This window comes from Patagioenas fasciata, chromosome Z (genome assembly GCF_037038585.1).
Source record: "Patagioenas fasciata isolate bPatFas1 chromosome Z, bPatFas1.hap1, whole genome shotgun sequence".
NCBI lineage: Eukaryota > Metazoa > Chordata > Aves > Columbiformes > Columbidae > Patagioenas > Patagioenas fasciata.
The window spans coordinates 23354048-23378302 of NC_092560.1; the positions used below are offsets into that span (position 1 = coordinate 23354048).

At 35.6% G+C, this 24255-nt stretch overlaps 1 protein-coding gene across 33 annotated transcripts in view; it reads left to right on the forward strand.

The window, feature by feature from the left end:
* The window catches only part of PTPRD (protein tyrosine phosphatase receptor type D), a 1234877-nt gene that overhangs the window by 1139643 nt on the left and 70979 nt on the right, over positions 1 to 24255 (forward strand). For 14 of the 33 annotated variants that reach the window (XM_071802225.1, XM_071802223.1, XM_071802230.1 and 11 more), the window contains 6 exons: positions 1825 to 2034; positions 5381 to 5541; positions 9037 to 9051; positions 11645 to 11757; positions 18273 to 18392; positions 20444 to 20541. In XM_071802225.1, coding sequence (XP_071658326.1) covers positions 1825 to 2034; positions 5381 to 5541; positions 9037 to 9051; positions 11645 to 11757; positions 18273 to 18392; positions 20444 to 20541 — 717 coding nt within the window. The remainder of the gene's footprint in view (positions 1 to 1824; positions 2035 to 5380; positions 5542 to 9036; positions 9052 to 11644; positions 11758 to 18272; positions 18393 to 20443; positions 20542 to 24255) is intronic. The other 19 variants (XM_071802242.1, XM_071802243.1, XM_071802245.1 and 16 more) reach the window with 5 other exon arrangements.

Consider the following 24255-nt stretch of genomic DNA (forward strand, 5'->3'; position numbering starts at 1 on the left):
TTCGGGCTCCTTGTAATGAAATCATATTAATATTTGTTGAATGCCACTATATTTAAAATGATAGAAGATATTGAATAAGCACTTGTCGGGTTTAATAAGTCATCCATCAATGGATTATACCAGCTGACCTTAAGTTCCTTTATTAGTTAATATATGTTCTACAAGTTTGAACCTAACATCCAATCATGTTGTAGATGTGCTGATGTAAATTTTACCTTTTTATGGAACAAGAAAAAGTTACATTTTGGAAGTAAGATTAGCCAGTTAAAATATAAAGTGTGAGTTGTGTATGATTTGGTGGCAGATAATATTTTGTAGTCTAGCAGCTGAAAAGTCGTCTTAGGATTTACATGTCCTGTTATTGATTTCTGTCACCAATCTATTGTGTAGTGTTATGCAAACCATGAAGAACACAACTTTTGGTCCTTTTGAACAAATAAATTGGCAGCCAGTTTCAGAGTTGAGATGGAACATATGTTTACAAATAACTCCTATAAACTCTTCTGTGCTTCCTCTACTGTTTGTGGAAAACACTCTTTTCTCTCTGACGTTCAGGAATTTAATATTGCCAGAGTGCTTGGTAGTCCTCATGTTAGCAAGAAAAAAATAGCTATTCATACCTATTCCGTATTGAGTTGTTTGTATTTCGGAGTTACCAGAAAAAAGTTTAAAATATTTAATATAAATTGTTTTTCAAAAACCTGGATTTTTTTCAATTTTGTATTTTTGATCCTGTTTTTTACATAATTAAATCATATGAGTTACTAAGATTTGTTGTATCAAACAGGACATAAGAAAGTATGTTGCATATTCATAGGGAGGGAAAAAATATTGTTATGCATTAGGGAAATTGTTGTCCTTTCAAACTCAGCACTGGTGAGGCCCCACCTTGAATCCTGTGTTCAGTTTTGGGCCACTCACTACAAGAAAGACACTGAGGTACTAGAGAGAGTGCAGAGGAGGGCAACAAAGCTAGTGAGAGGCCTGGAGCACAAGTCCTTTGAGGAGTGGCTGAGGGAACTGGGGCTGTTTGGTCTGGAGAAAAGGAGACTGAGGGGAGACCTTATTGCTGTCTACAACTACCTGAAAAGAGGTTGTAGCATGGAGGGTGATGGTCTTGTTTTCCAAGTAGCAAATCATAGAATGAGAGGAAAAAACATTAGGTTTTGCCAGGGGAGACTGAGTTTGAGTATTAGGAAATAATTCTTCACTGAAAGGGTTGTCAAGCACTGGAATAGGCTGGTTAAGTGACCATCTCTGATGGTGTTTAATAGATGTGTAGATGTGGTGTTTAAGATACATGGTTTAGTGGTGGGCTTGGCAGTTTTACGTTAACAGTTAGACTCAATGATCTTGAAAGTCTTTTCCAAATGAAATGCTTCCATTATACTGTTCTGTGACTGACTTCAGATATATACACACACAAATATATGTGACAGGTAATATGATGAATGTATATATATGTCCTTAGAGAAGATATATTGCATTATCAGCTTCCCCCCCACCCCAAGGCAACAATATCAAACACTGAAAATTGATCTAATTGGTTTATGTTTGTAGTCCAGGCAGTGCAATTGCTGCCTAGTATCATATCTTAACAAGAATGACAATAAATTGGAAGACTTTGCAAGAACTGATTTACTGATACTGATATGCCCCATGAAATGTGGATAAATTGTATTTTTGTACTTCCTGGTCACACATTAAATTTTCTCATTACATTGTCAATAAGTTATATCAAAATTGTTTACAGTTATCTTTCTGTTCTTGCATTCTGTCTCTCTCACTCTGTCTCTCTCTCTTGCCCCTCCCTTCGTCCTAAAGCTGCTTAAGGAGATAGCTAGGAAACGCAGAAGCATTCGTCTTGGAAGGGAAGTTGAATTAAAACCATATATTGCAGCTCACTTTGAAGTTCTTCCCACGGAGTTCACGTTGGGGGATAAGAAGCATTATGGTGGCTTTGAGAATAAGCAACTGCAGAGTGGTCAAGAATATGTCTTCTTTGTGTTGGCTGTAATGGAGCACTCAGAATCTGTAAGTCAGTTAACATTTTTCCATCCTAAAATTGCCTTTCCACAGTCATTAAAACATTTTTCCAATCCTTCTTTCACTTTCCAAAAGCTATTTTTTTTACAGTGTATGTCAGAGCATCTCTATAGCGAGTGTTTCCTTGCTTAATTCCAGTTAAGTCCTTTAACTTTTCTATTTTGCTTGCATCTTTATATGTTACTTCTGTGTATAACTGAAACCTAAGGATCACCTTTTATTAGCTGTGTTGTGATCCTTTGCAAATTACGTGCTCTGCTGTATGAGATCATTGACACAGGTTCTGAGGCATTAACTTCATATCATCTTCTTTCTCAATGCATTTTTGAAAGAGTTTCTCTCTTGCCTTAATACCACCAGTGAATCAGAGATAAGCACAGATAGCCTTTTTAGTTACAGTAATTCTCTAACAACTTTATCAGTGAATTGTTAAAAGTTAGAAAATATTTCGATAATAAGGAAATTCCTGAGGTCAGCTAAATAATAAGCGGTTGTCCCTCTTTATGTGATTTATCTTGTAGTTATGTCCCTTTATGCTTCAGTTAATCTACTGTGTGTAGTAAAACAAACAAACGAACGAACAAACAAAATAGGACTGCTGAAGGAAGTTGCAATACACATTAGCATTTTAACATGCAATCTGTAGTATGATATCTTTCTAATTTGCACCTAAACCTGACAGATAGATTTACTGACTCAGCCAATTGAAACTACTACACCAATAATCTGAATTCTAGTAAAATACTTCCAGTGCTTAACCTTACAAGTGCTCTCTTGATGTCAACAGAATTTGCCTACTTAAACACAATGAAGAGTTAGTTTCAATTTGGATACTTTTGTATATATAACTTCATTTGAAAATAAAGTAACTGCCTCCTGTAAGCTCTAACATAAAAGTTTGACTTTCAGTTTTTGGTGGTGGTTCCGTAGACAAACAATTCTGAAGGCACTGTGTCAGAAAGGTTCAAACTGGAGAAGGTGAATAGCTTTTGGTTATAAAGTTAGATGGCCAAAAATCTATGTGTGAGAAATTACCTGTATTAAAATTGATCTCTTCAATACAAAGTACCATTTCTTATTTATTTTCCTATATTAATTAAGGCATTGGTCATGCCATGTAGCCCTAATGTTATTACTCTTTTAGAGAGAAATTGGGATGAAAAAGCAGGAATAAATAGGGTTGTAAATTTACAGCTGAAAAGGCTTATATGGCAAAATATATCCCGAAACCTACTGGTGAAGATTTCAAAAGTCCGTACTAAACTTACAATATGGACAATATCTGGTTTAGTATGCCACCTAAAACTTCCATGTGATTAAGTAGCACAAAGTGGTCACAGGAAGTGAAGAGTTTATAAGGGTGAGTGAGATTCAGCTCCCAATACAGCAGTGTATCAGCTATCAATATAGCTATTTTTTTTTTTTAGGACTACAGATCCAATTGGTGTATGAGTTGTAACTTGTGAGGGATGTTTTTCCTCAATATTGAAAATACTTTTTACATAACATTTCTCCTTCAGAGATCACAAGATTTCTCTCTTGGTTGGAAGAATGGAGAATTTGCTTTACAAGAGAGCATGGAGAGGTCTGAATTTGTTTAATTGAGTAAAATGGAAGCTCAGAGAGCTTACGGTTACAGTCTATCAGTATATTAAACATGTTATAGAGAGGAAGGATAAAATAGATACATTTGGCAAAATAATGCATTAATTTAAATTAGTCATTAATACAGATAGGTTGAAAATTAAAAGCAAAATCCTATTTATTGAAAAGCAGCTAGTAGATGCTCATACTGTTATCCCTCGGTATTCCGCTGTATCCTTCTCCAGGCATTTTTTTTTTTTGCCTGCTCCAAAGGAAGAGGCTAATTACAAGGACTTTCTTACTGTAGCCGTGGGCTTTTTTCTGTATTTTGAGAATAGTGAAGCTGGGAAAAAAATCTCAGTCAACTCAGGTTGTGGAACTCGGGTGTGGAACACAAAGACTCCCCCATTTCCAAACAGCAGTCACAGACTTTCAAAATGTCTGATGCTAGGTTTAGCAAAAGAGCATAACATAACTGACATTGTTGGCATGGGTACTCGCTCAGTTCCAGCTAGTGTGCTTCAGCTTTGCCAGTCCTAATCCTGTCTAACCTTAAACCCAGACACCGTTGTAGCCCAGAGCCCAAAACAAGGCCAAATGAAGTGTAAAAAAACATGTCTCCTTTGAGACATGTCCTGTCTTAGGGCATCTTTCAGAATACAATGCAAACATGGTAAATGAAAACTAATCTCTCCTCCTCGTTATCATACTTTCTCTTAGCTGACATTCCTGATCTACTGCTGAATTGAGTTTTTCACTCCTTTGCAAGAGCTGTAGTTCAAACCCTAGTGTAGTGCTGATGGAGACACTCCAAAAAAAACAAGAAATAAATACAAATCATTCTCCACTTCTAATTTTACTGTATCTCAGAGTTTTTCGAGTGATCCAGTTTTAGCAGGCTGGCTCCTCAACCTCTCCTATCTGTAATTTCAACTTTGCACTCAGTCATAGATCAGATATCTCAGGTCAGACCAGAGTCAAGAAAAAAGTTTATTTTCTTATCACAGGTCTCATCCTCGACCAGCTGGCTCTACACCAACCAGTAAGGCAAAGATTTTCAACAGCCTGTTTTGATTTGTAATTTTAGTTCCACCCCTAATAGCTTCCCATCATAATCTACAGTGATTTCTCCTGTTTTTCACTTTTAAATTCAAGTTGTCTCCATCTTCTGTAAGAACACTCTGTTTATCAGACAGTTTTTGACTGACGCTCTAATCAAACAGGTTTTGCCATAGGACCCTTTTCTAGGGACCATCTACATTCAGTCCCCTTTCTTTTTACCTATATTACTCTCATTCTTTCAGAAGTATCCTTTGATATCTTGCAGGAAAAAATAATGTTAAGTCAATATGAAACTAAAACAAAAAGAAAAACAAACACAAAAACCAAAACAAAGCAAAAACCAAACAAAACTAAACAAAAAACCACAAAACTTAGGAAATGATGGGTTATATTCCTCAATTTCCTAATAGTTCATTTTCTCATTCTGTGCTTAAGTTGTGAAGTGTTCTGTGAACAGCTGTTACCTCATTTTTCTGCAGATCACTGCTAATATGTGGAGTATAAAATATAGTAAGAACAACACACCATTCAGTTTGCAAGTTTATATACTGCCTGACTTGAAGACAAAGAACATATTCACATTGCTATGTTCACTGCATAATCATCTTGTGTAGATTTTGTTTCAATCTGTGATAGTTAATATTTTCAATGCACTCGTTTTTCATTAAGATTTATTTTATTCATATAGACCATGTATGCAACCAGCCCATATTCTGATCCTGTTGTGTCAATGGATCTTGATCCTCAACCAATTACAGATGAGGAAGAAGGCTTGATTTGGGTTGTGGGACCAGTTCTTGCTGTGGTGTTTATCATCTGTATTGTTATTGCTATCCTTCTTTATAAAAGGTAAGTTTAGGTTTCAGCTTTCTTACCAGGTGTGTAACTTTCTGGTATATTGGCCATTTCCACACTATATTTTTTTGTCCTACAATAGTAACTGTCATTGCTTTGGGATATTTCCATATTTTTTAATGGTTTCCAGAACAGTGCCAAAATGTTAGCAGATAGACTTAAAGTTTCCAATAATTACGAGTACATGGGTACATTTTTCTGCTGATGACACCCATTAACATTTCTGCATTTAAATGTTTTCCTGCTTTGCATACGTTTCTGAAGAAAATATGTGCTTGCATATAAATATGTATGGAATTCACACATTTGACTTTTTAAAACTTATTTTTAGATGCGTAATAGTAATACATTAGAGGTTACATTCAGCTTGATGTTTAATGTGATTTTCATCTCCACTCAAGTAATTTGAGTTTTTACTTTTGACAGTTGGCCTCAATTTGGCAGTGTATCTATATGAATTAGAAGCTCTGAACTGAGAGATTAAAGAAACATCACTAGCTGTTTTATACTGATCTTGCAATGAGATCAAACTTCACTTATTCTTCTTTCACTATCTATGACACAGATGCAGCTTTGCTGTTACACAAAGGACTTTCCTCTGCCTTACAACATATGAGATGAAAACTGTGTATGATGCCTTAATTTATACATAGCAGCCTTTTACAGTGTAAATGAGTTCATGGGGTCAAGATACTAAATCAAAACCAAAGAATCAAACCACAAATTTTTTTTCAATGTTTAAATTTTTTTTCTAATACATTTTTGAAATATATTGATGAAGTGTACTTGGGGAATACTATGAAGATGCTGTGACCTTGTCCAGGAATGGGTACAGAGGTGCACTAGGGATGATTTCATTAGATGGAGTATGTCTTGTAAAAGTAATGGCTATGATGCTACTACCTGCATATAAATATTTAAATTCTGCTACTCTGTATGCTCTTCCCACCCTAAGTGTCTCCAGGCAAATAGCTCTGAAGTTGCCTGTAAAGAGCTCGCTTCAGGTTTTGGAAAAAGAATTCTCCCTGTTCAGCACTATAAAAACAGTCCAGGGTTAACCTTAGCTTTGGATTCCAAATATATATACATTTATAGAATGTTCTTTGGGGCTGTAATCATACAGCAGCATAATACACGGTCTGTTGCTCACAGATATTATGTCTCCTGAAGGTTTCTATTAGTGCCTACTGTCTCAGCCAATCTAATTGATTAGCAACTAGTGAACCTCTGTTTGTGTTTGTCTGTCACTTCAAAAACTGGTCATTAAAGATGTGCTGAAAGTGAAATACTCCTTCCTTCTGATTATTTTAGAGTATGAAAAGTAAAGCTTCTCCCATCCTACAAAACAAATCCAAACAATGGCACATGAAGCAGATGTGTAACTGGTTCTGGAAATATTGATTAGATTTATGGAACCATAATAACAATCTTGAATTCTATTACCAAAAAAAAAAAAAAAAAAAAAAAAAAAAAAAAAAATTATAGGCATATTCAACAAAAGAGCAGGTAAAATTTGTTCATCAATGGTGTGAAGAGATTGTCATTCAATGAAAATGGGGAACACATTTTCCATCTGTTATTTACTACTAATACTAGAACTGTTCAGGCAAATGTCCATGTGTATTTGTTTGGTTTTCTATTTTCAGCTCTAAGCTGCAAGTTGTTAAACTACACTGATTTGCTAAATCACCTCAGAGAAATTGACTGCAGTTTTAATGGTCTAAGGTCCTCTGTGAACTTTTCATTTCTGTAAAAAAATGTGATACGTATTTTTTTTTTTTATTTCGAGAGTATGCAACCTGCATGTAAGCTGACAGCTAGAGTTTGATAACTTTACCATCTGTAGAACAGCAACAACTAGACAAGAGAGTGGGGATATTTAACATAGTACCTTGTGAAAACAGTGAAATTTAACAGGAGTTGGGCATTGTAAAAACATGCAATAAAAAGTAGGAAAACAAAAATTTTTAAAAGTATATTTCTAGACTATATTAGGGCATAAATGCAACAGGTTTGATTAGGAGAAAAGACAACGAAGGATAGAGGACGTCTGCCTAACGCATGAAAACACGCACAAAAAATATTAAAAAAGGATGATGTTGAAGGATGTGCAGTGGGAAGAAAACAACTGCGAAATGACCATGTTTTTTGAAGTGCAAAGCACGGTAACTCAAATACTGGTCAACTAAGCTTAATTCCCTTTATCCATAGAAGCCTATAAAAATACTTAAAGCACTAATCTCATGACTTACAACACTATTTGTACATTTTTATTTCAGCCATAGAGAAAGGTTTCAATTTCTTAAAGAATCATTTTAAAGCGAGAAGCTTTGCCCTTTTTTACAACAGATGCTATCACAGATATTGTAGATAAGTTGCATGGGTCAGTATGAAGCATATTTAGCTGTCCTGAAGACTAGGAGTAGATATTTCACCCCTTTGTTATTTGTTGATTAGTTTGTAAAAAGGTTGTTGCCTCTGCATTTATTCTTAATAAAATCTGAAAGCAAAGATAATGCATAGCAAGATTTATAATATAGCCAAAAGGTCATTGCAGCTTAGTACTTAACAGTAATAGATGGGGAGATATTGAAGAGTACCTTTTGTTGTCATCAGAAGTGGAAGCCATCTTGACTTTGACCCTGTGTTGTTTACTCTTGTAAAGTACAGGCTTTTTTTATTTGGTTCATAATACAGGAGCCTAATTTTGAATCTTTTGAACACAGCAAACTTTGTCTCTCTGAATTATAGAATCATAGAATTGTAGAATACTAGAACAGTTTAGGTTGGAAAGGACCTTCAAAGGTCATCTAGTCCATCCTCCTTACAATGAGCAGGGACTTCTTCAACTAGATCAGGTTGCTCAGAGCCCCGTCCAACCTGACCTGGAATGTCTCCATTCTGGCCATTTTATTACTTGGTTTTGTAAAATAGTTTTTAAAGTTTTCTTTTTTTCCTTTTTTTTTTTTTTTTTTTAAATTTAGTACAAGTCTTACATATCTCAAGTAAATGACATTGTACTTTGCTTGCCTTTCTCTACCTCTTCTCTTTTTCCTTCCCTTTCTCCTCTGCACTCTATTTTTATCTTTTCTCCCTCCTCTCATCTCTCTTCTCTCTAGAATGTGAGGTGTCATTTGTCATTGAAATATTAACATTACTTTGATAGCTCAAATTAAACACCCATTCTCCATTACCTCCCTGGCTAAAATTTGAGGTGGCACTATTTTGCAAATACTGTCTAAAAGGCTTTGTTTTTTTTTTTTTCAGCAGAAGAAGATTGCCTTTGGATTTAGCCTTGTGTCCTCGATTTATTCTGTTATTCCCAAGCATTAAATATTTTGATGAACTGTCATTTCTTAGTTTGGTTTTGTTATGTATCTTTACTGTAAATCAACGTTTCTTACATCTCCTGTTGTCATCTTTATCCTGTTTCCTGCTGGTCAGCTAACATGTCACCTTTTCTCCTCTCTTTGCTGCATTAAAATGGAGCAGTAAACCTGACAGGTGAGAAGTGAAAATTAATCACACTTCACTTAATCCAGAAAAGGAAAAAAAAAAAAAGAGAAACAAAAAAGTTATCATAATAATGATCTAAGACAAAGCATCTATCAGTCTAAGTTAATCTAGACAGCAGTCTGTCGGTACGAAGGAACTGAAAGAGGTGTTGTTTACAACAATGAAAAGTAGTGTAACATATGCAGCCAAGTTTCATGGCTCTTCTGTGCCTCCATTATGTTAATTTTCAAGAAACAGCAGAGCTATACAATGTATATATGGTTTTATCTGTGTTTTTATGAAATTAAAACAGTGGTTCTTTGCTATAACCAAAGTGCTTGAAGGAATGCATGGTTGTGGTGAAGGCTGAGCCGCTCTAAATCTTCTGAATGCTCCATACACATAGGCTCAGTGCTGACTTACAGTTCTACAAGTGAAAACTGTATGGTGATGTCATTTGCCCTTTGTGGATTTTTTTCCACCTGTCTCAAAACCATTGCATAATCTGAAAAAATGGTGGTGTCTTGATTAGTCTGGAAAGATACAAAAAAGCCAGGATGATTCTATGAATGACAATATATAATAAACCATTCTATTGTCTTATCAGTATTCAAAATACTCATATTTATAATTAGAAGATACTTTAGTGCTTTTAGTCGATTAATATAAAATTGTGCTGCCCAGTACTGACTTGCAAGTGGAAAAAAAGTAAATGAAAGTTGCCTCTGGACAGTTCCACTGATTAGATTCAGGAGAAGGAAATACAAATAAAATTGCTTCTTGGAATCTGCATCACACACTTTTACTTAAGAAAAAAGAACACTAAGGCATTGTGCTACTGTGTTAGGAATTCGAAATCGTCAGATTCAAAAGTAAAAAAAGGAATTTCAACTGAGTTTCTCCATAATAATTCATTTTTTAAAGAGTAAAACCAGAAGAATCAGGTTTAAATCTTCATTACTTCACTAATGAGATGTTAATGTGTGTGTTAATATATTTACCAGAGAACAGATGAAATGTTTTTACAGCAATACACTTATTTTTTCATAAAATCATTGCACTAGTAACTTTCAAATAATTTCTTCAACAATTGCTGTTTGTCTTCTGTGCATAGTTTTTGAAATCTTGCTGTATGTACCCTTAGTAATTGCCACCAGGTGTTCATCAGTTGAAGAACAGCAAGAAATCAATTGGAGCATTTTTAAGAGAGGAGCCCAGCAGACTAGCGACAGATTTGGTATTGTCATGTTATGAGTCCGTTAGCTAAAAAGAAAAAAGAAAACCCCACAGCAGTAGTAGTTTGTAAGAGCAAATATTGCACACCTGGAAAACATTTTGCTACTGTAAACCTTAAAATCATCTCAGTTCTGTTTTTGCAAAGTAACTCTTTGCCTCTTTTTGCATCTTCATTTTGTATTACATGAAGAATAACAACCAGTTTGCATTTTCATTCAGGAACTCACAGAGGACTAGTGAAGAAGGTTTCCACTTCAAATTGAAGTAGTAAAATTCCAGACTCATGAATGAAAATGCAGAATGGTAGATATTATTTATGTAACATGGTTATCCATGTTTTCCATTAGAAAATTATAATCTCAAACAATCAGAACCCATTTTACCAGGAGAATCAGAATCAGAACACACATGGAATCTCCTCTCTGGAGAAAGAGGAGCATATACAATATCCTCCCTTCCTTCCTTCCTTCCTTCCTTCCTTCCTTCCTTCCTTCCTTCCTTCCTTCCTTCCTTCCTTCCTTCCTTCCTTCCTTCCTTCCTTCCTTCCCTCCTTCCCTCCTTCCCTCCTTCCCTCCTTCCCTCCTTCCCTCCTTCCCTCCTTCCCTCCTTCCCTCCTTCCTTCCCTCCTTCCTTCCCTCCTTCCTTCCCTCCTTCCTTCCTTCCTTCCCTCCTTCCCTCCCTCCCTCCCTCCCTCCCAGCTTGTTTTGGACAGAGTGACATGAGTATTATATTTTCAGTGGAAGTCTTCATTTTATCAGAAATATTCATATAGAATCTGAGCCTTTAATATGTAGGAGTGATCAGATACATGAAGACTGTGTAGTGCAGCTCTTAGAGAAATGGGAGGCAACAGGGCAGATCCTTATTTCCTAGAAAGTGAAAGGAGTAGGTGTCTTCTGTACTGTTCTCTGTCATGTTGAAAGTACCCGAAGAATGCAGGTTATAAGCAATGCAGAGCTGTGCATATAAAATATGAAGTATTCAATGATGTGTTCATTTTTAATGACATGCTCAAAAGTTGGTTAGCATAGTTAGCTAACTTTTAAAATAGACATAGTGTGAATTTTTCTAAGTTTCATGTTATAATCGTTAACTAGGTGCCCAAAATTATGATCTAGAGTGTCAGTCTAGGGCAGAATGCAGTTATTTTCCATCTGACATTACCATATTTAAAATCATTTTGCTATTGCAAATTGTAGCTGCCCTACCCACCATGGGTAATTATTTTACCTTTGCACTGGATCAAATACTCTTCCAGAAATAAACATCTCACCTATAGAATATAATAATTAAACACTCAGGCACCTTTGTTTGTCAATCTAACGCCTTGATCTTATGTTTGTATGTATTCACGTTCTCCACACAGGAAGAGGGCTGAATCTGATTCTAGAAAGAGCAGCATACCCAACAGCAAGGAGGTCCCTTCTCACCATCCCACAGACCCGGTGGAGCTGCGACGCCTTAATTTTCAAACTCCAGGTAAGAGACAATAGTACCTCACTGAAAGCTGTATGATCACAAACTAATTAGTGGTGCTGTTAAAGAAGAGTTGATTGCTTAGAAAAATAGATTGTGATTGCTTATGAGTTTTTGCACAATGTATTTCCTTGTTCTGGAAATAAGTCTCTAATGTCTTTATTTTTAAAAAATCCTGCATGAAGCAAAATTTAAGTTGTGTGAAGAAGACCCCAAAGTCACTTATGTTGTATGGAGGTATTTTATGTACTAGAATTCCAAGGTAAACCTAACAACGCTAGAAAATACTATTGGGACATTTTCGTCCCTCATTTATTAACAATATTCTTACAACTACTTCTCTGTAAAAAAGCTTCCCTCTTATCTACTGCATTATCAGGTAATCCATTAACATCCTTGGAAGTTTCAGTATATTGCAAGTGTACAGTACAGAAAAGAAATACTAAATAAATAAATGGTGTTTTCTTTTAAAATCAAGTACATGTTAGGGTCGAGGAGGATAGCAACATGTCAGTAGTTCTGAAGACAGGAATAACACACTTCCAAATATTTTATATATTTTTTTATTTATTAAGCATTGTTGTCTTAAAGCTGTTTGATTTGATAGTCAAGAGACACAAGGAGGGATACTTAAAATAGTATTGATTTTTTTACCACTTTCTTATGTTAAAAAAAAAAAAAAGGCTTTTTTTTCTGATCATCATATATTTCAGTAGACTTGTTTTCTGTTACAATATGACTGCACACAGTCCTGATATGATACTGATTACTTACCAAATCTTCCTGGGCCTTGTATTTGTCAAATTCATTGTATTAAGTACAAAAAGTAATTAATTCAAACTGATAAAGGCAGTAAACTAAGTACTTCAGATGTTGAGAGATTAGCTGCAGAGGCTAACATACTAAATATTACAAAAAACGTTTAACTGAGCTTGCAAATACCATTTCTGATCTTCTAAACAGTGGTTATATTAAGATAGCATTGCCCCAGCAGGAGTGGATTTGCAAAACAAATGTGGGGTTGAAGACCCAGCATCCACAGTGCATGCATATGACAGAGGCAGAAAGGATTTTCCCCCAGCCTTGCTTTTCTAGTCAGTTCCGGTATGCTACATGGTCTTTAACAGCTGGGGCAAATTAGGTGTTCTTCAGGAGTGCGCTTCTAGTTTATTTTCATCTGAATATGCAAATCTTGTTGATGTGCTCTGGGTCCTCTCTACAATATGAATCTAAATGCAGTAAATGAAAGTGATTGGAAGTTTTGGTTCACAATTGTGCTTCTGCGACTGTAATAGTAATGTAGACTTGACCTTACTGGGCAAAGGTTTTGTATGTTATCCAGCACTTTTCTACAAAGTTTTAAAGGTTGTTACAGAGATAGAAGTATATATATAAGTCTTTGAAACATGAACAGAAAAATTACAGTTCTTGGAGTTTAGCTTATGCCTAAAACAAGTCATTCTCTCTGTACAGACATACACTGAGTGGCTGTCTTAATAGCTAGGTATATAGGCATGATTTTCTTCTGTGTATTTAGATGTAGGGTCTTACCTATTCATTTACTATTCATCACAAATTAAAATGTGGGTAGAAAAAAGTGCTGCCAAGTCTTAACAACTTTATATATAAAATTAATTTATTGTAATTAATTCTAAATTCAAATGGCAGAATTCGTGGCACTTGTAGACACCATAATTCCACCTCACTGATCTAAGAAAGAATTGGAGAGGAATGGAACTGTACCTTTCCTTGCAGTGCCACGATTTGCCTGGAAAGTTTACAGTTTTCTGCGAAGTTGAGCAGAACAACTGCAAACCATTTCTACTTGAGGTCTTTTTCTTTGTTTTAACCTCTTCACAAAACAAAGGATTAAAATTATTAAAAATATAGTACAGAAACCAAATTATGATGTTTTTTCTTACTGTTGTACCACCTAAGACCCAGAAGCATAGATCAGGCCATTATGTTACTCAGCATACAACTGAGTATCAAAGAGAAAATTCTTACCCCCAGAGAAGTGTCCTGCTGTGTAACACTTGCTAATTAACATTTTCTAGTATGTAATCTTAGCCCCAGTGAAGTCAAGGTACAGTTCTTGTGCCAATAAATGCAGAACCTCACTTAAGTCATGTTAACTTCAGTTAGGACTACCGTTTCATTAAAATTGTGGCTGAATTTAACTTAGATATTTAGACCCTGCTGGAGTGTTTATCCAACTCCACACAGTAATACACTGTTAAATAACACACAAGACAAATCTTTTCAAGGCAAATGTAGAGAAACTACAGAAAAGCTGTGCATTCAAGATACCAGTTTTGTTCATTTTGTTTTTCTTTCACTCTCAGGTCTGTGTTTTTTATTTTCTACCAGGTAGCAGAAGCACGCAGCTAGAGAAGGGATTGGGACTGATGTGGTTATGTGTTGGGTTTCTTTTACTGTCACACCTGCAGCCACCCTCATTCAATGGCCCTATCTACTCTGCAAGATATTACAATTTCTGAATGTTGCCTGCAGATAAAATAAATGACAGAGTGGTGAATCTACTTTAATAATCAGTGTATGCCGATTCAGTACAACTGCATCAGCATAGATGATTTGACATCATTGTTATTATAATGATTTATTTATGTAGATTATGAAAGCATCGATGGTTTTCTTGAAACTTTCCAGGCACACGAATTGCTTCCAGTGGGAGGGGAAAAAAACTTTATAGTGAATCCATAGTGTGAAGAAATGCTGGAAAAGAAAATTTTAAATTACATTGGAACTTCATTTTTTACTGATCTAGTATTTGCCCAAAGAGTTTCCTATCTTACCTTCTCCAGGAAGGATCAAATTCATTTCTGGAGTTGCTCGTCCCTGGATGGAGTAACTCCATAGATAAATTTGACATTTTATCATGACATTTGGAATAGCCCAGAGTTCTGCATCTGAGAACATGATCCCGTGTCCATATGTGTTACCAAAAAATATATCTTTGTTAGATAAGCCCATATGCTGCTGAGTAGGTCACAGCTGTGTCAAGCTTTCTTTGAGTAAACATGAAAATACCAACTCTCTCACTAGCATACAGGATTTCATTTATAAGTCTCTTATTCTTCCAGAGCTGGAGTAGGTGAGGAAAAGTCAGTCACATTGTTCCTATTCTACAAGTTTCCTAGGAAATAGAGGATTAAAATTATTAACCTGGTGTGCAAATTTTAGAAGTCTCTGTGTCACATGGGAGAGTAAAGGTAAAGAAGGCATGATAATAAAGCCCTTACAAAAGGTTTCATCAAATGAGAAAGCCCAGTTTTGCACAGAGGAAAATATCTGATGTTAAGTGGTTTGAGTGGGTTATGAGAGACCCAGGGCTCAGGCAAAGACTTCAATCTGCCAGTCAGCCAAAGAGCTAAATTGAGTCATGCCTCAAAAGTGACTGGTTTTTTTCCTCATTTAAGTATAAAATGTGTCACACTTACAAGTAATTTCTGTAATTGGATGCCAATTAAACAATTATCTGATCTCTTATGAAATAAATAAGATGCTTTGAAATACAGGAAAAATAAATAGAATTATTACAGCTCTGAATTAAAGACTCTACTTTTTTATTAGCTACAATTTTATTAGTTACAAAACACTTATTCCCTGGGTTCCTAAGGAAGTTCCACTAACTTATTTCCAAGATAAGGCAGAAAAAAGGATAAAAGAGGTCCAGAGGAAAAAGCTTCAAGTAACAAAAATGGAAAAAGTGATGTCTGGGTTTAGTTACTTGCTTTGTAAGACAGCAGAAAATTTCTTCCCTTGGTTTATCCACACAATTACTGTTCCTGAGAACAGTGATAATGCTGAAGTACTGTGGTTTGTCTCCATGGCAAAACCAGACTGGAAGAGCTTTCTCACAGTGAGCGAACCTACATATAGCTTTTTGTGTGAAGTTGACTGACATAAAGGATTTAGACACCTGGAAGACGTAGAGGCTTCAGAGTGCAAATGGCACTCCTCTGATATCCCACTTGGTTGCTTTCAAATGTAGAGGCAATCAAAATCTGCTTAGCTGGGAGATGCAGTTGAAAGTTCTGTACCTCAAAAGAGGGGTTTTTGTTGGTGGTGGTGGTGTTTTTTGTTTTTTTTTTCTGGATTTTAGCCAATAGTTTTGCAACATGTAGTGAACAATTTTAGATCAGGGTCTGAAAACTAGGTCTCCCCTTTGCTCAGTGTAGACAGCTTTTACACCTCACTCAGAGCTAGGGCTTCTGCCATAGGGCTATAGAACCCTTTAGACTGCTTGGTAGATCTAGGTCTTTGATACAGAACAAAACTGCTTTCATTCCACGATAATTAATCTAGTTTTGAAGAACACAAATTCTTCTGAAATAGAAGTGACTTCATTTTGCAATATTATATACACATTAGTAACTGCTTTAGAATAGCTATCGCGGAACTACGTATTTTTCTAGAGCTAAAGTTCTAAGTTTAGCTTTGTACACAGGATGTAAGATCACTCTCTGGTTTACCTCTAGCTGCAGGACAAAGAACTTTTAAAGTAACAGGTGGTTTGTGTTTTGGTTTTTGTTGGTTTTTTGGTAAAATATACTAAAGACATCTTTACTAAATTTTCGTGGATGCCAAATCCCTACTAAATCAGGATCATCTTTTTTTTTCCCCTTTTCCACGTTCCAATTTTAAATATGTATTCCTTTCTACCTTTTTGATAAAGGTAAGAATCAGTAATAGTAACCACCGTTACTGATTCCTTCCTCTTTCTATAATGGGACAACATCTTAATCAAAATAGATTGATGTGTGGGAGGGTATTCTGTATTATTAAATAAAAATGAGGATAAATCCATTTTTAAAATCACAGAGTAATAACGTGGACCTGAAATACAATTCATTTCTTCAATAAGTTTCTGTGAAAATAATGTGTCACATTTTCGGTTTGTCTGGGTTGTGATTTGTATGTTAGCAGCTATCCACTTTGTTTAATTTCTAACTTCCTTCTTGTTTATTATGGGTACATCAATTTACAGGTCCAAATTTGTAAATAAATGTGTGTTTCTTAAATGTTTTTAAAAGCCCTTATTAAAGCCTGACAACAAAAAAAATCCTTAATTTAATGTATTAATGGCAAGGCCTAAATACCTACTTGTTTCAGTGGAGTAAAAGAGCATACTTAACAGATTTAATGTCTGTTAATATGCAGATGAATTCTGACCTTGCTCTCTCAGTTTTTCCTTGAAATTGTGGCACATGTGGTATCCCATATTCCTTAGTCATATGTTTACCACAGATTAACCAGAAAATTATTCTACACTGTAATTAAACCATACATTCTCATTTAATTCATATGAGGGGTTTACTATTAGGCTGCATAAGATCAATCATATTTGGCAGTTTTCTACCAAATCTGGACATAAAAGCTTCTTATGGATACAGTTTGAGCTGTGTTTCGCATGTGGTGTTTTTTTGGTTTGTTTTGATTTTATTGGGTTTTTGGTTTTGTTTGTTTTCTTCAGTGAGTTTTTGAGTGGTTCTACGTCTTTATTTTCTTATTTTAAATAAAGTTTAAAAGCATGCTTTTATCATGATGTTTCTTTTGACTCTCTAGCATGTCACAGGATCTGTTGTAATTTAGCTGTATTTTGTCTTTAATTTCTTGTGTTGTCATAGCATATGATGATTGATATGGAAGTGTGTCAGCCAATAAGTGTATTTTCTTATTCACACCCACAAAAATAAGTGTGTTTAGCTGTGTTTTGGGTAGCTTTTTGAGTCAAGTTCTACACCTGCTGTTCACATGCAACTCACAGCTCAGTGGGAGCCTCATGCTTTTGCATAAGACATAATGAGATCTTAAAATGTTCATTCATAGCATATTTTGTTATGATGCTTGGTATGATTCATAGATTCATTACATAACAAAAAGTCCTCCAGCAGTTCTCTGAAAAAGTAGCTACTTTTGTCATCTCAGTAAAGCATACACATTTAAAAGGTGAAAATATACAAAATATGTTAAAGTGTAAGTGGCTAAAATGACTTATGGAGAAGGGGGTTCTATGCAGTCAAAATATGCCAGTTTCTGAAGTTGTAAGTAGTTCTTTTTTTTTTTTTCCTTACAAAATAAAGTTTTTTGTCAAGTTTCATTTACACAAAGTGTTTAATACAAAATCTCCTCTTAGGAGTGTCATTGGCATATAGAGGAGCATATAAACAAAAACAGTTTAAAAAAAGAATGGATATTCAGCATGTTCAAAAAAACCCAATCCTTCACAGTAAGCTAATTATTGAGCTTTTTGGTCATGATGCTGGTGACTTAGTCAAGTTCATCAAGTGATGAGGAAGTCTCATTCTCTTTGGTTTTATGTCCTTTATGTTTACAGTAGAGTAACTGGACCTTTAGACATCTCTTTAGTTGAGTTTCCAGATGCTGTTTTGTGCATGTCTGAAGTGCTTGTATGTATGAGATTGATTGATTATGATGGTCTACTGCTGTTACTAATTTGTTTCCCATTTCCAATTGGCTTTTACTTTTTTCAGCTTTGAGCAGTAATTCAGTCCCCTACGCCTCCCTGATTGGCTCTGTGTCCTCCCTCTCTAGCCAAACTACCACTCAGTCCTTATATGATAATAACTCTCTCCCACGATTCGCTCGAAAAGGTCTAAACATCTTTGTCTCTATTATTTTCTCTGTTCAAGCGCTGTTTTAGATGTACATCAGTCCACCTCCATTTCTGGATCAATCTAGAGTTCTCTTGTGCCTTTTCACTCATATATTTTCCATAGGGGTGCTTGATCTGGATCAGTCAGTGTAATTAGTAGATGACTGTCACCCACAGTCCATTTGAGAATAACCAGGTTCTATTGAGTGAAATTTGTAAGAAAATGGGAGACAACCAGAACTCATTTGAAGAAATTAGTACTTATGGACTAATTTGTTAATTAAAATTTGTAAGCAATCTCCCCATTATATCTTTATATTTTGCTTTGCTTTTGACTGACAGCTTGCTTTAATATCTGCTTTAAATAGTGTATCACCATCACAGATGTGCTATGAAGGTAATATATAGATATACATGTATAGGGTCAGAAAAATTGGGGCCAGTGCTGCTGGACATTATTTTAGACTCTAGTATGATGCTTGAAATGTCAAAGAATCAAAAAGAAAACAAGAATTTGAAACAAGCAAACAAACAAATGAAAAAACATGCTGTAGTGTGACTGTGTTGTAACCACATGGTCATTTTCAGCTACGTTTACAGGAAATGCAAGATAACTGTCTTAGGCATGCTCTTGAAATTCACGGTGACAAAGAAAACTGCATTGTGCAACATGGCTTCCAGCTTGAGCCCCCTTGAGTCATCACTGTTTTCCGTTTGTAATTTCAAGAGATCCTGGGGTTCACTAGCTTAATTTTTCTAGCCAGCTCTGATTTCTTCCTACAAGCAATTGAAAACTCACTTTCATTTTAGGTGTGATAGTATAAAGCATGAAGAGAAGAATGTAAGCATTTTGGAGAAGGGTCATGAAGACTAATAGCATGAAACAAACCTTCACAAATTTTTGCCTGGCAAATCTTCAGCTGGCAGATTGTTCTAGTTGACCCCACATCTTTTCTATCTCTCTTTTGCCGTGCTGTCCCTACACTCCCTTTCACACCCATATCTAACTCTGATTCCCAGCTCTTTTTCTTTTTTCACTCAGTATCTTCATCAGTGGACAAAGATGTTTACACCTGAAGTAGATTGTAGGTACTTTTGGGGTTTGATAAATGGGGTTTCAGATTAAGAAGGTACTAGTGCAGTCAGTATGTGTGTCCAGCCAAACTGTACAACCCCTGCCTCTACAATCTGCTACTAGTGAAAACATTTTTGAAGTTCTAATTGTCTGATGTCCAATGTTGTCTTCAGTGACTGTTGTCTAAAAGCAATGGTGCATGTTATTCTAGTCATTCATAGTTGCATGTGAATGTCAATCACCTCAAAATTTCATAAAATATGTAAGTATTTCTAATTTATTCAGAATATGTAATCAGTCTTTTAGACCTTGATGCATTATTATTAATCCTCAAACTATCCATTTCATTTTTTTATTGTTTATTCTTATAAGTTAGTTTTATGTTGGTTTGAGGTTTCTTTGTTTTTTTACCATTTTCTTTGCAGGTTCAGGTGTCTCCGGTTACCTTGGTAACCATCATTCTTCAAATTAGTTTTTCTTGATTATGCATAAGTCACTTTGTTTTCTGTCAAAACACTATTCTTTCCCCTTTAGGGCTCTTTCTATGTCTGTTTCTCAGCTCACCTTTCCTCATCCAATTCAATGGAGTTTCCATTTCATGCAGTGCAGGAGAAGGAGTTTGAAATGACGTTAAGAGTCATTACTCAAAGCAGAGGTCGACACCAGGTCTAACTGTCTCATTTTTCCATGCCTAGCTAACCTCATTTACGCATATCACAGTAACTCTTTCCTCTACACTAGGAATGTTAGCTTTGGGAATATGCTTGGTGACTTCTTTTAATTTGGCTTCAGAGCTCATCTATCCAGAGCATGTCCTGCTTTGAGTAACCAAACTATTTGCCTGCTTCTCTCACATATGACATCTTTACTACTTACACATTTCTAGCCATTCTAACTACTGCATTTTCTAAATTTTAGCATGATGCCATCACTGTAGTTTACTTTAAATTCTGTTCCTGTTTCTTGTTCAACAGGTATGGCCAGTCATCCCCCAATACCTATCTTGGAACTTGCCGATCACATTGAGAGACTGAAAGCAAATGACAATTTGAAGTTCTCACAGGAGTATGAGGTAATTTTCCCCACTTTCTTGTTACTCAAATTTTTTAAAATGTCATGCTTTCTGTTCTTTTAGACTTTTATGTCATATGTACCCACCTTGATGGCACCAATTTTTTGTGATATTAAAACCTTTATAAAAAATGTTCTCTGTGTAAAATGACCACGTTGGTGAGGTGGCTCCTTTGTGACATTCTATTCTCTCTTTATGAGGACATGTGTCAGACAGAATCTATGGACACATGCTTGAAGTACTGTGTAAATTATGGAGCACTTAACTCTTTTTAGTATACACAAACATCCATCTACTCTGCAGTTAAAATATCCCTATATGATTTTTAAAATCTCGTGTGTAATGTTGACAGGACACATACAGTACAAGCTCCAAAGAAGTCTTAATCCTTTGTGTTAATTTTGTATGGATTAAAAGAATCTACAGTTGATTGGTGTCTTTCCTAATTTGACAGTTTCAAGACATTGTATTTTCCTCCTATCAATATTAACAGATTGGTAATCTGTGAATGATGGTCTAAGAGCATGAAAGAATTGAACTGAAAGAGAGTAATCATTTACAAGCCACCTTGTCAGTAATCCATGGAGTATACCTTCTGAGACAGGCATTGGTACTGTGGAGAGTAACAGCTTCTCATCTCAGTAATTTGTGGCTAAAGGCACTTCAATAGGCATCCATTAAATACAGCAAATTGTAGCGGTTTCTTCAGTGTCGATATGGTCAATGTCAAAAATCTGTGGAGTAAGTATGCACTGACCATCAGAAAGAGAATGCTTCTTTAGACCAGCTATGGGCAGTCATGTCAGTGATCCAAGAATTAACAGCTCCCAGAGGGATCACTGACACAGTATTTCCTTTATAGTCTGTTGTGTCACTAATCCTTGCTTAAAACTCCCCAAGACTTTGTTAGCGTGGTAGAGTAAAAACCCCCGTTAACTGTCATTTTTTTAGAGACTGCACGTTCACTGCATTTGTAGGTTCATACAAACGCTGACAGTACAATAAAAAACACCAAAGAACACTTTCACAGATTGACTTCATAGTAACATGTGACTGCATGGTACAGAGATCCTGTACATGTCCAGTGTATTTTAAAATTCTTGACAGAAAATGTTAAAAATTAATACTACTATGATAGAGAACTACAATTGCTTGTTATTTAATTGAACATGCTGTTCAGAAAGACCATAAGACTGCTCTAAAAAATGGTCTCATTAGATGTCAAAAGGAAAATATAGTCTCAACTATTGACGGAAATAGATATGTTTGAAGAGCATCTCAGGGCTGCTGTTTAGTGTTGCTATCACAAAAAAATGTGGGAGTGTCTTCTCACATTTCTGTGTGTAAATCCTGTGTTCTCAAGTATGGAAACTGTAGCATATGAAGAAGCAGGGAAATTTATATGACACGATGTTCACCATAGAAGAAGATAATGTTTGGTATGAATTTGACAATGATTTACAGTTTTACTATGGGCAGATTCCTTGGAACATCTGTATGAGAAATTCCATTTAATAAATAAAAAATGTAGTTACAAGACAAATAATGTAGTTTGACTTTCATGAAAACAATACACCTTTGCTATGTCTTGAACACATGGGGGAGATGACATAGTTCTTATGCTGTAATATAACCTACTTACAAGCTTTGATGTTTTATATTTTCTTCATTATTTAAATCATTAAAATCATATTGAGAATGTAATCTTAAGCTTAGCATTAGCCAGCATTGTGTAGATTCATTAAATCATTAAATTCTTAGTATCTGTCCCTCCAGAACTTTTTATGAATCTGTGTAAAAAGTTTTAACTTTTTTTGTTTTTAAATAAAACATACCACATAGGGCAGAGTGATTAGACTTTCAAGACTAAAATGTGGGCAACTGTAGCCCAACATCAAGCTTCATTCACATTGCTTTGTCCAAGGGGTTTCAACATTTATCTTTGAAATTTCAGCTTTAGAGATCCCCCTTCATTTACATCTACTCCAAGGTTCATCCACTTTGAAACAGAATTAGTGACAAGAACTGCTATTTGATTTCATGGTCTAGTCTAGGCAGTGGACTAAGGCTGCAGCTTGATAATCACTGTAAGTCATCTCCCTGTCTTGGCAGTCCATTCCTGTTGTCTCTCATGTGCCACTCCTGGCACTAGCGCATGTGCAGCTGTTCAAGGATTATCTCAGGAAACAGATTCAGCTGAAAACTAATTGTTTTATTTTTCTTTGCTGTTTTCAGTTGGATCAATTCCCTGAACTAGCTCACCACATGGCTGCATGAGCTCTAGTGCCAGCAGAAGGGAGCTGGTGGGAACATTTGTGGTCAGGGATTGGGACCTTCTCTTTCAGCAGCAGTCCTCACTAATGTCCCTAAAAAGCAACGAACCGATTCCAAGTCAGAAATGGGTACAGTACAGATGGTAGCAGTTCAGTTATTATCACTTCAGATTACGTCTGAACTGGTGACACAGAAGGAAAAATGGATATTTTTCATCTTCTAGAGTTAAAGGTGTAACATGCAATAGGAAACCACTGACCTTTCTTGATGGTAATAAAGTCCTCCAGTTAATTCCCATTTGGAGAAACAAACGTTTTTCATCGCTTACCACTGATGATTTTTTTTTCATAATTCCAATTTCTCCTTGGCATTCCATTATTTAATTTTACTTTTTATGGAATTTCTTACATTGCATGGATGAAATTCTTAAAAAAATAGACTGATAGTGTACAACAACTGTTATGACAACTTTGCCATACCATGAAATAAAATACATATGTACAGTTTCCTGATGAACACTGACTTCTCCTCCAGCTTGTACAATTTTTTTCAGAAGGTTTGCTCCATTTCAAAAGGATGTTTTAATGTTTTTTTTTTTTTAGCACACCCTGCTTTAATTGCCACCTCAAAAGAATTAATTGTTTTACAACTCAAACACATATTTTCCTGTTTTATGCACCCTTTTCAGCTCTTCAAAAGTATTTGAATATTTGCTTCGGTTCCATCCTTGTTCCTGTTCCATCCACTGCCTTTTGATCAAAATTGTATAAAAGTTTGATATTCTCCTTTCTAAAGAGTGGCACTTCCTTGGCTGTTCCCACTTTCTCTTCAGACAGACAGACAAAAACTGCCCCATCTCTTCACTACTTCCAAAAGAGAAAAAAAAGTACTCTCACAGAAGGCACACATATATGTGCTGTCTCCACTGCTGTTTTATACCCTCTGGCATTATTTTCTAACAAACCCCCTAAACTCCCTTGCACCCTTCTAGGGAAGGTGAAGGAAAACTTCTTTGTAGACCTAGACCATGAGAGAAGACAGGATTGCTTTCTTCAAATAATCCCAAGATCACCCTACTGTTCTCCATTCATCTGGCACAAAGCTTCCAAAATGGGGGTTTTTTTGGTGTTTGTTTTGGGTTTTTTGTTTTTCTAATAATATGTTCTTTTTCATACCGTGGGAAATATAGTTGAGAAAGAATCTGAAATTGCTATTAATGAAGTAATAAGCCCAAACTGCATCCCTCTGCACTGCCTTTCTAAAAGGAATGCCCAGGGTAATGTGGAAGGTTGGGAAACTAGGTATTGCAATACAGTAAGTAGCAATATGCATAGCATAAACTATATATTCTCAGGAAAAAAAAAAAAAAAAGGAAAAAACCACAACTGCTTCATGACTATGATGTGATAAAAAGAGATAGATAGTAGTATGTCCTCTTCT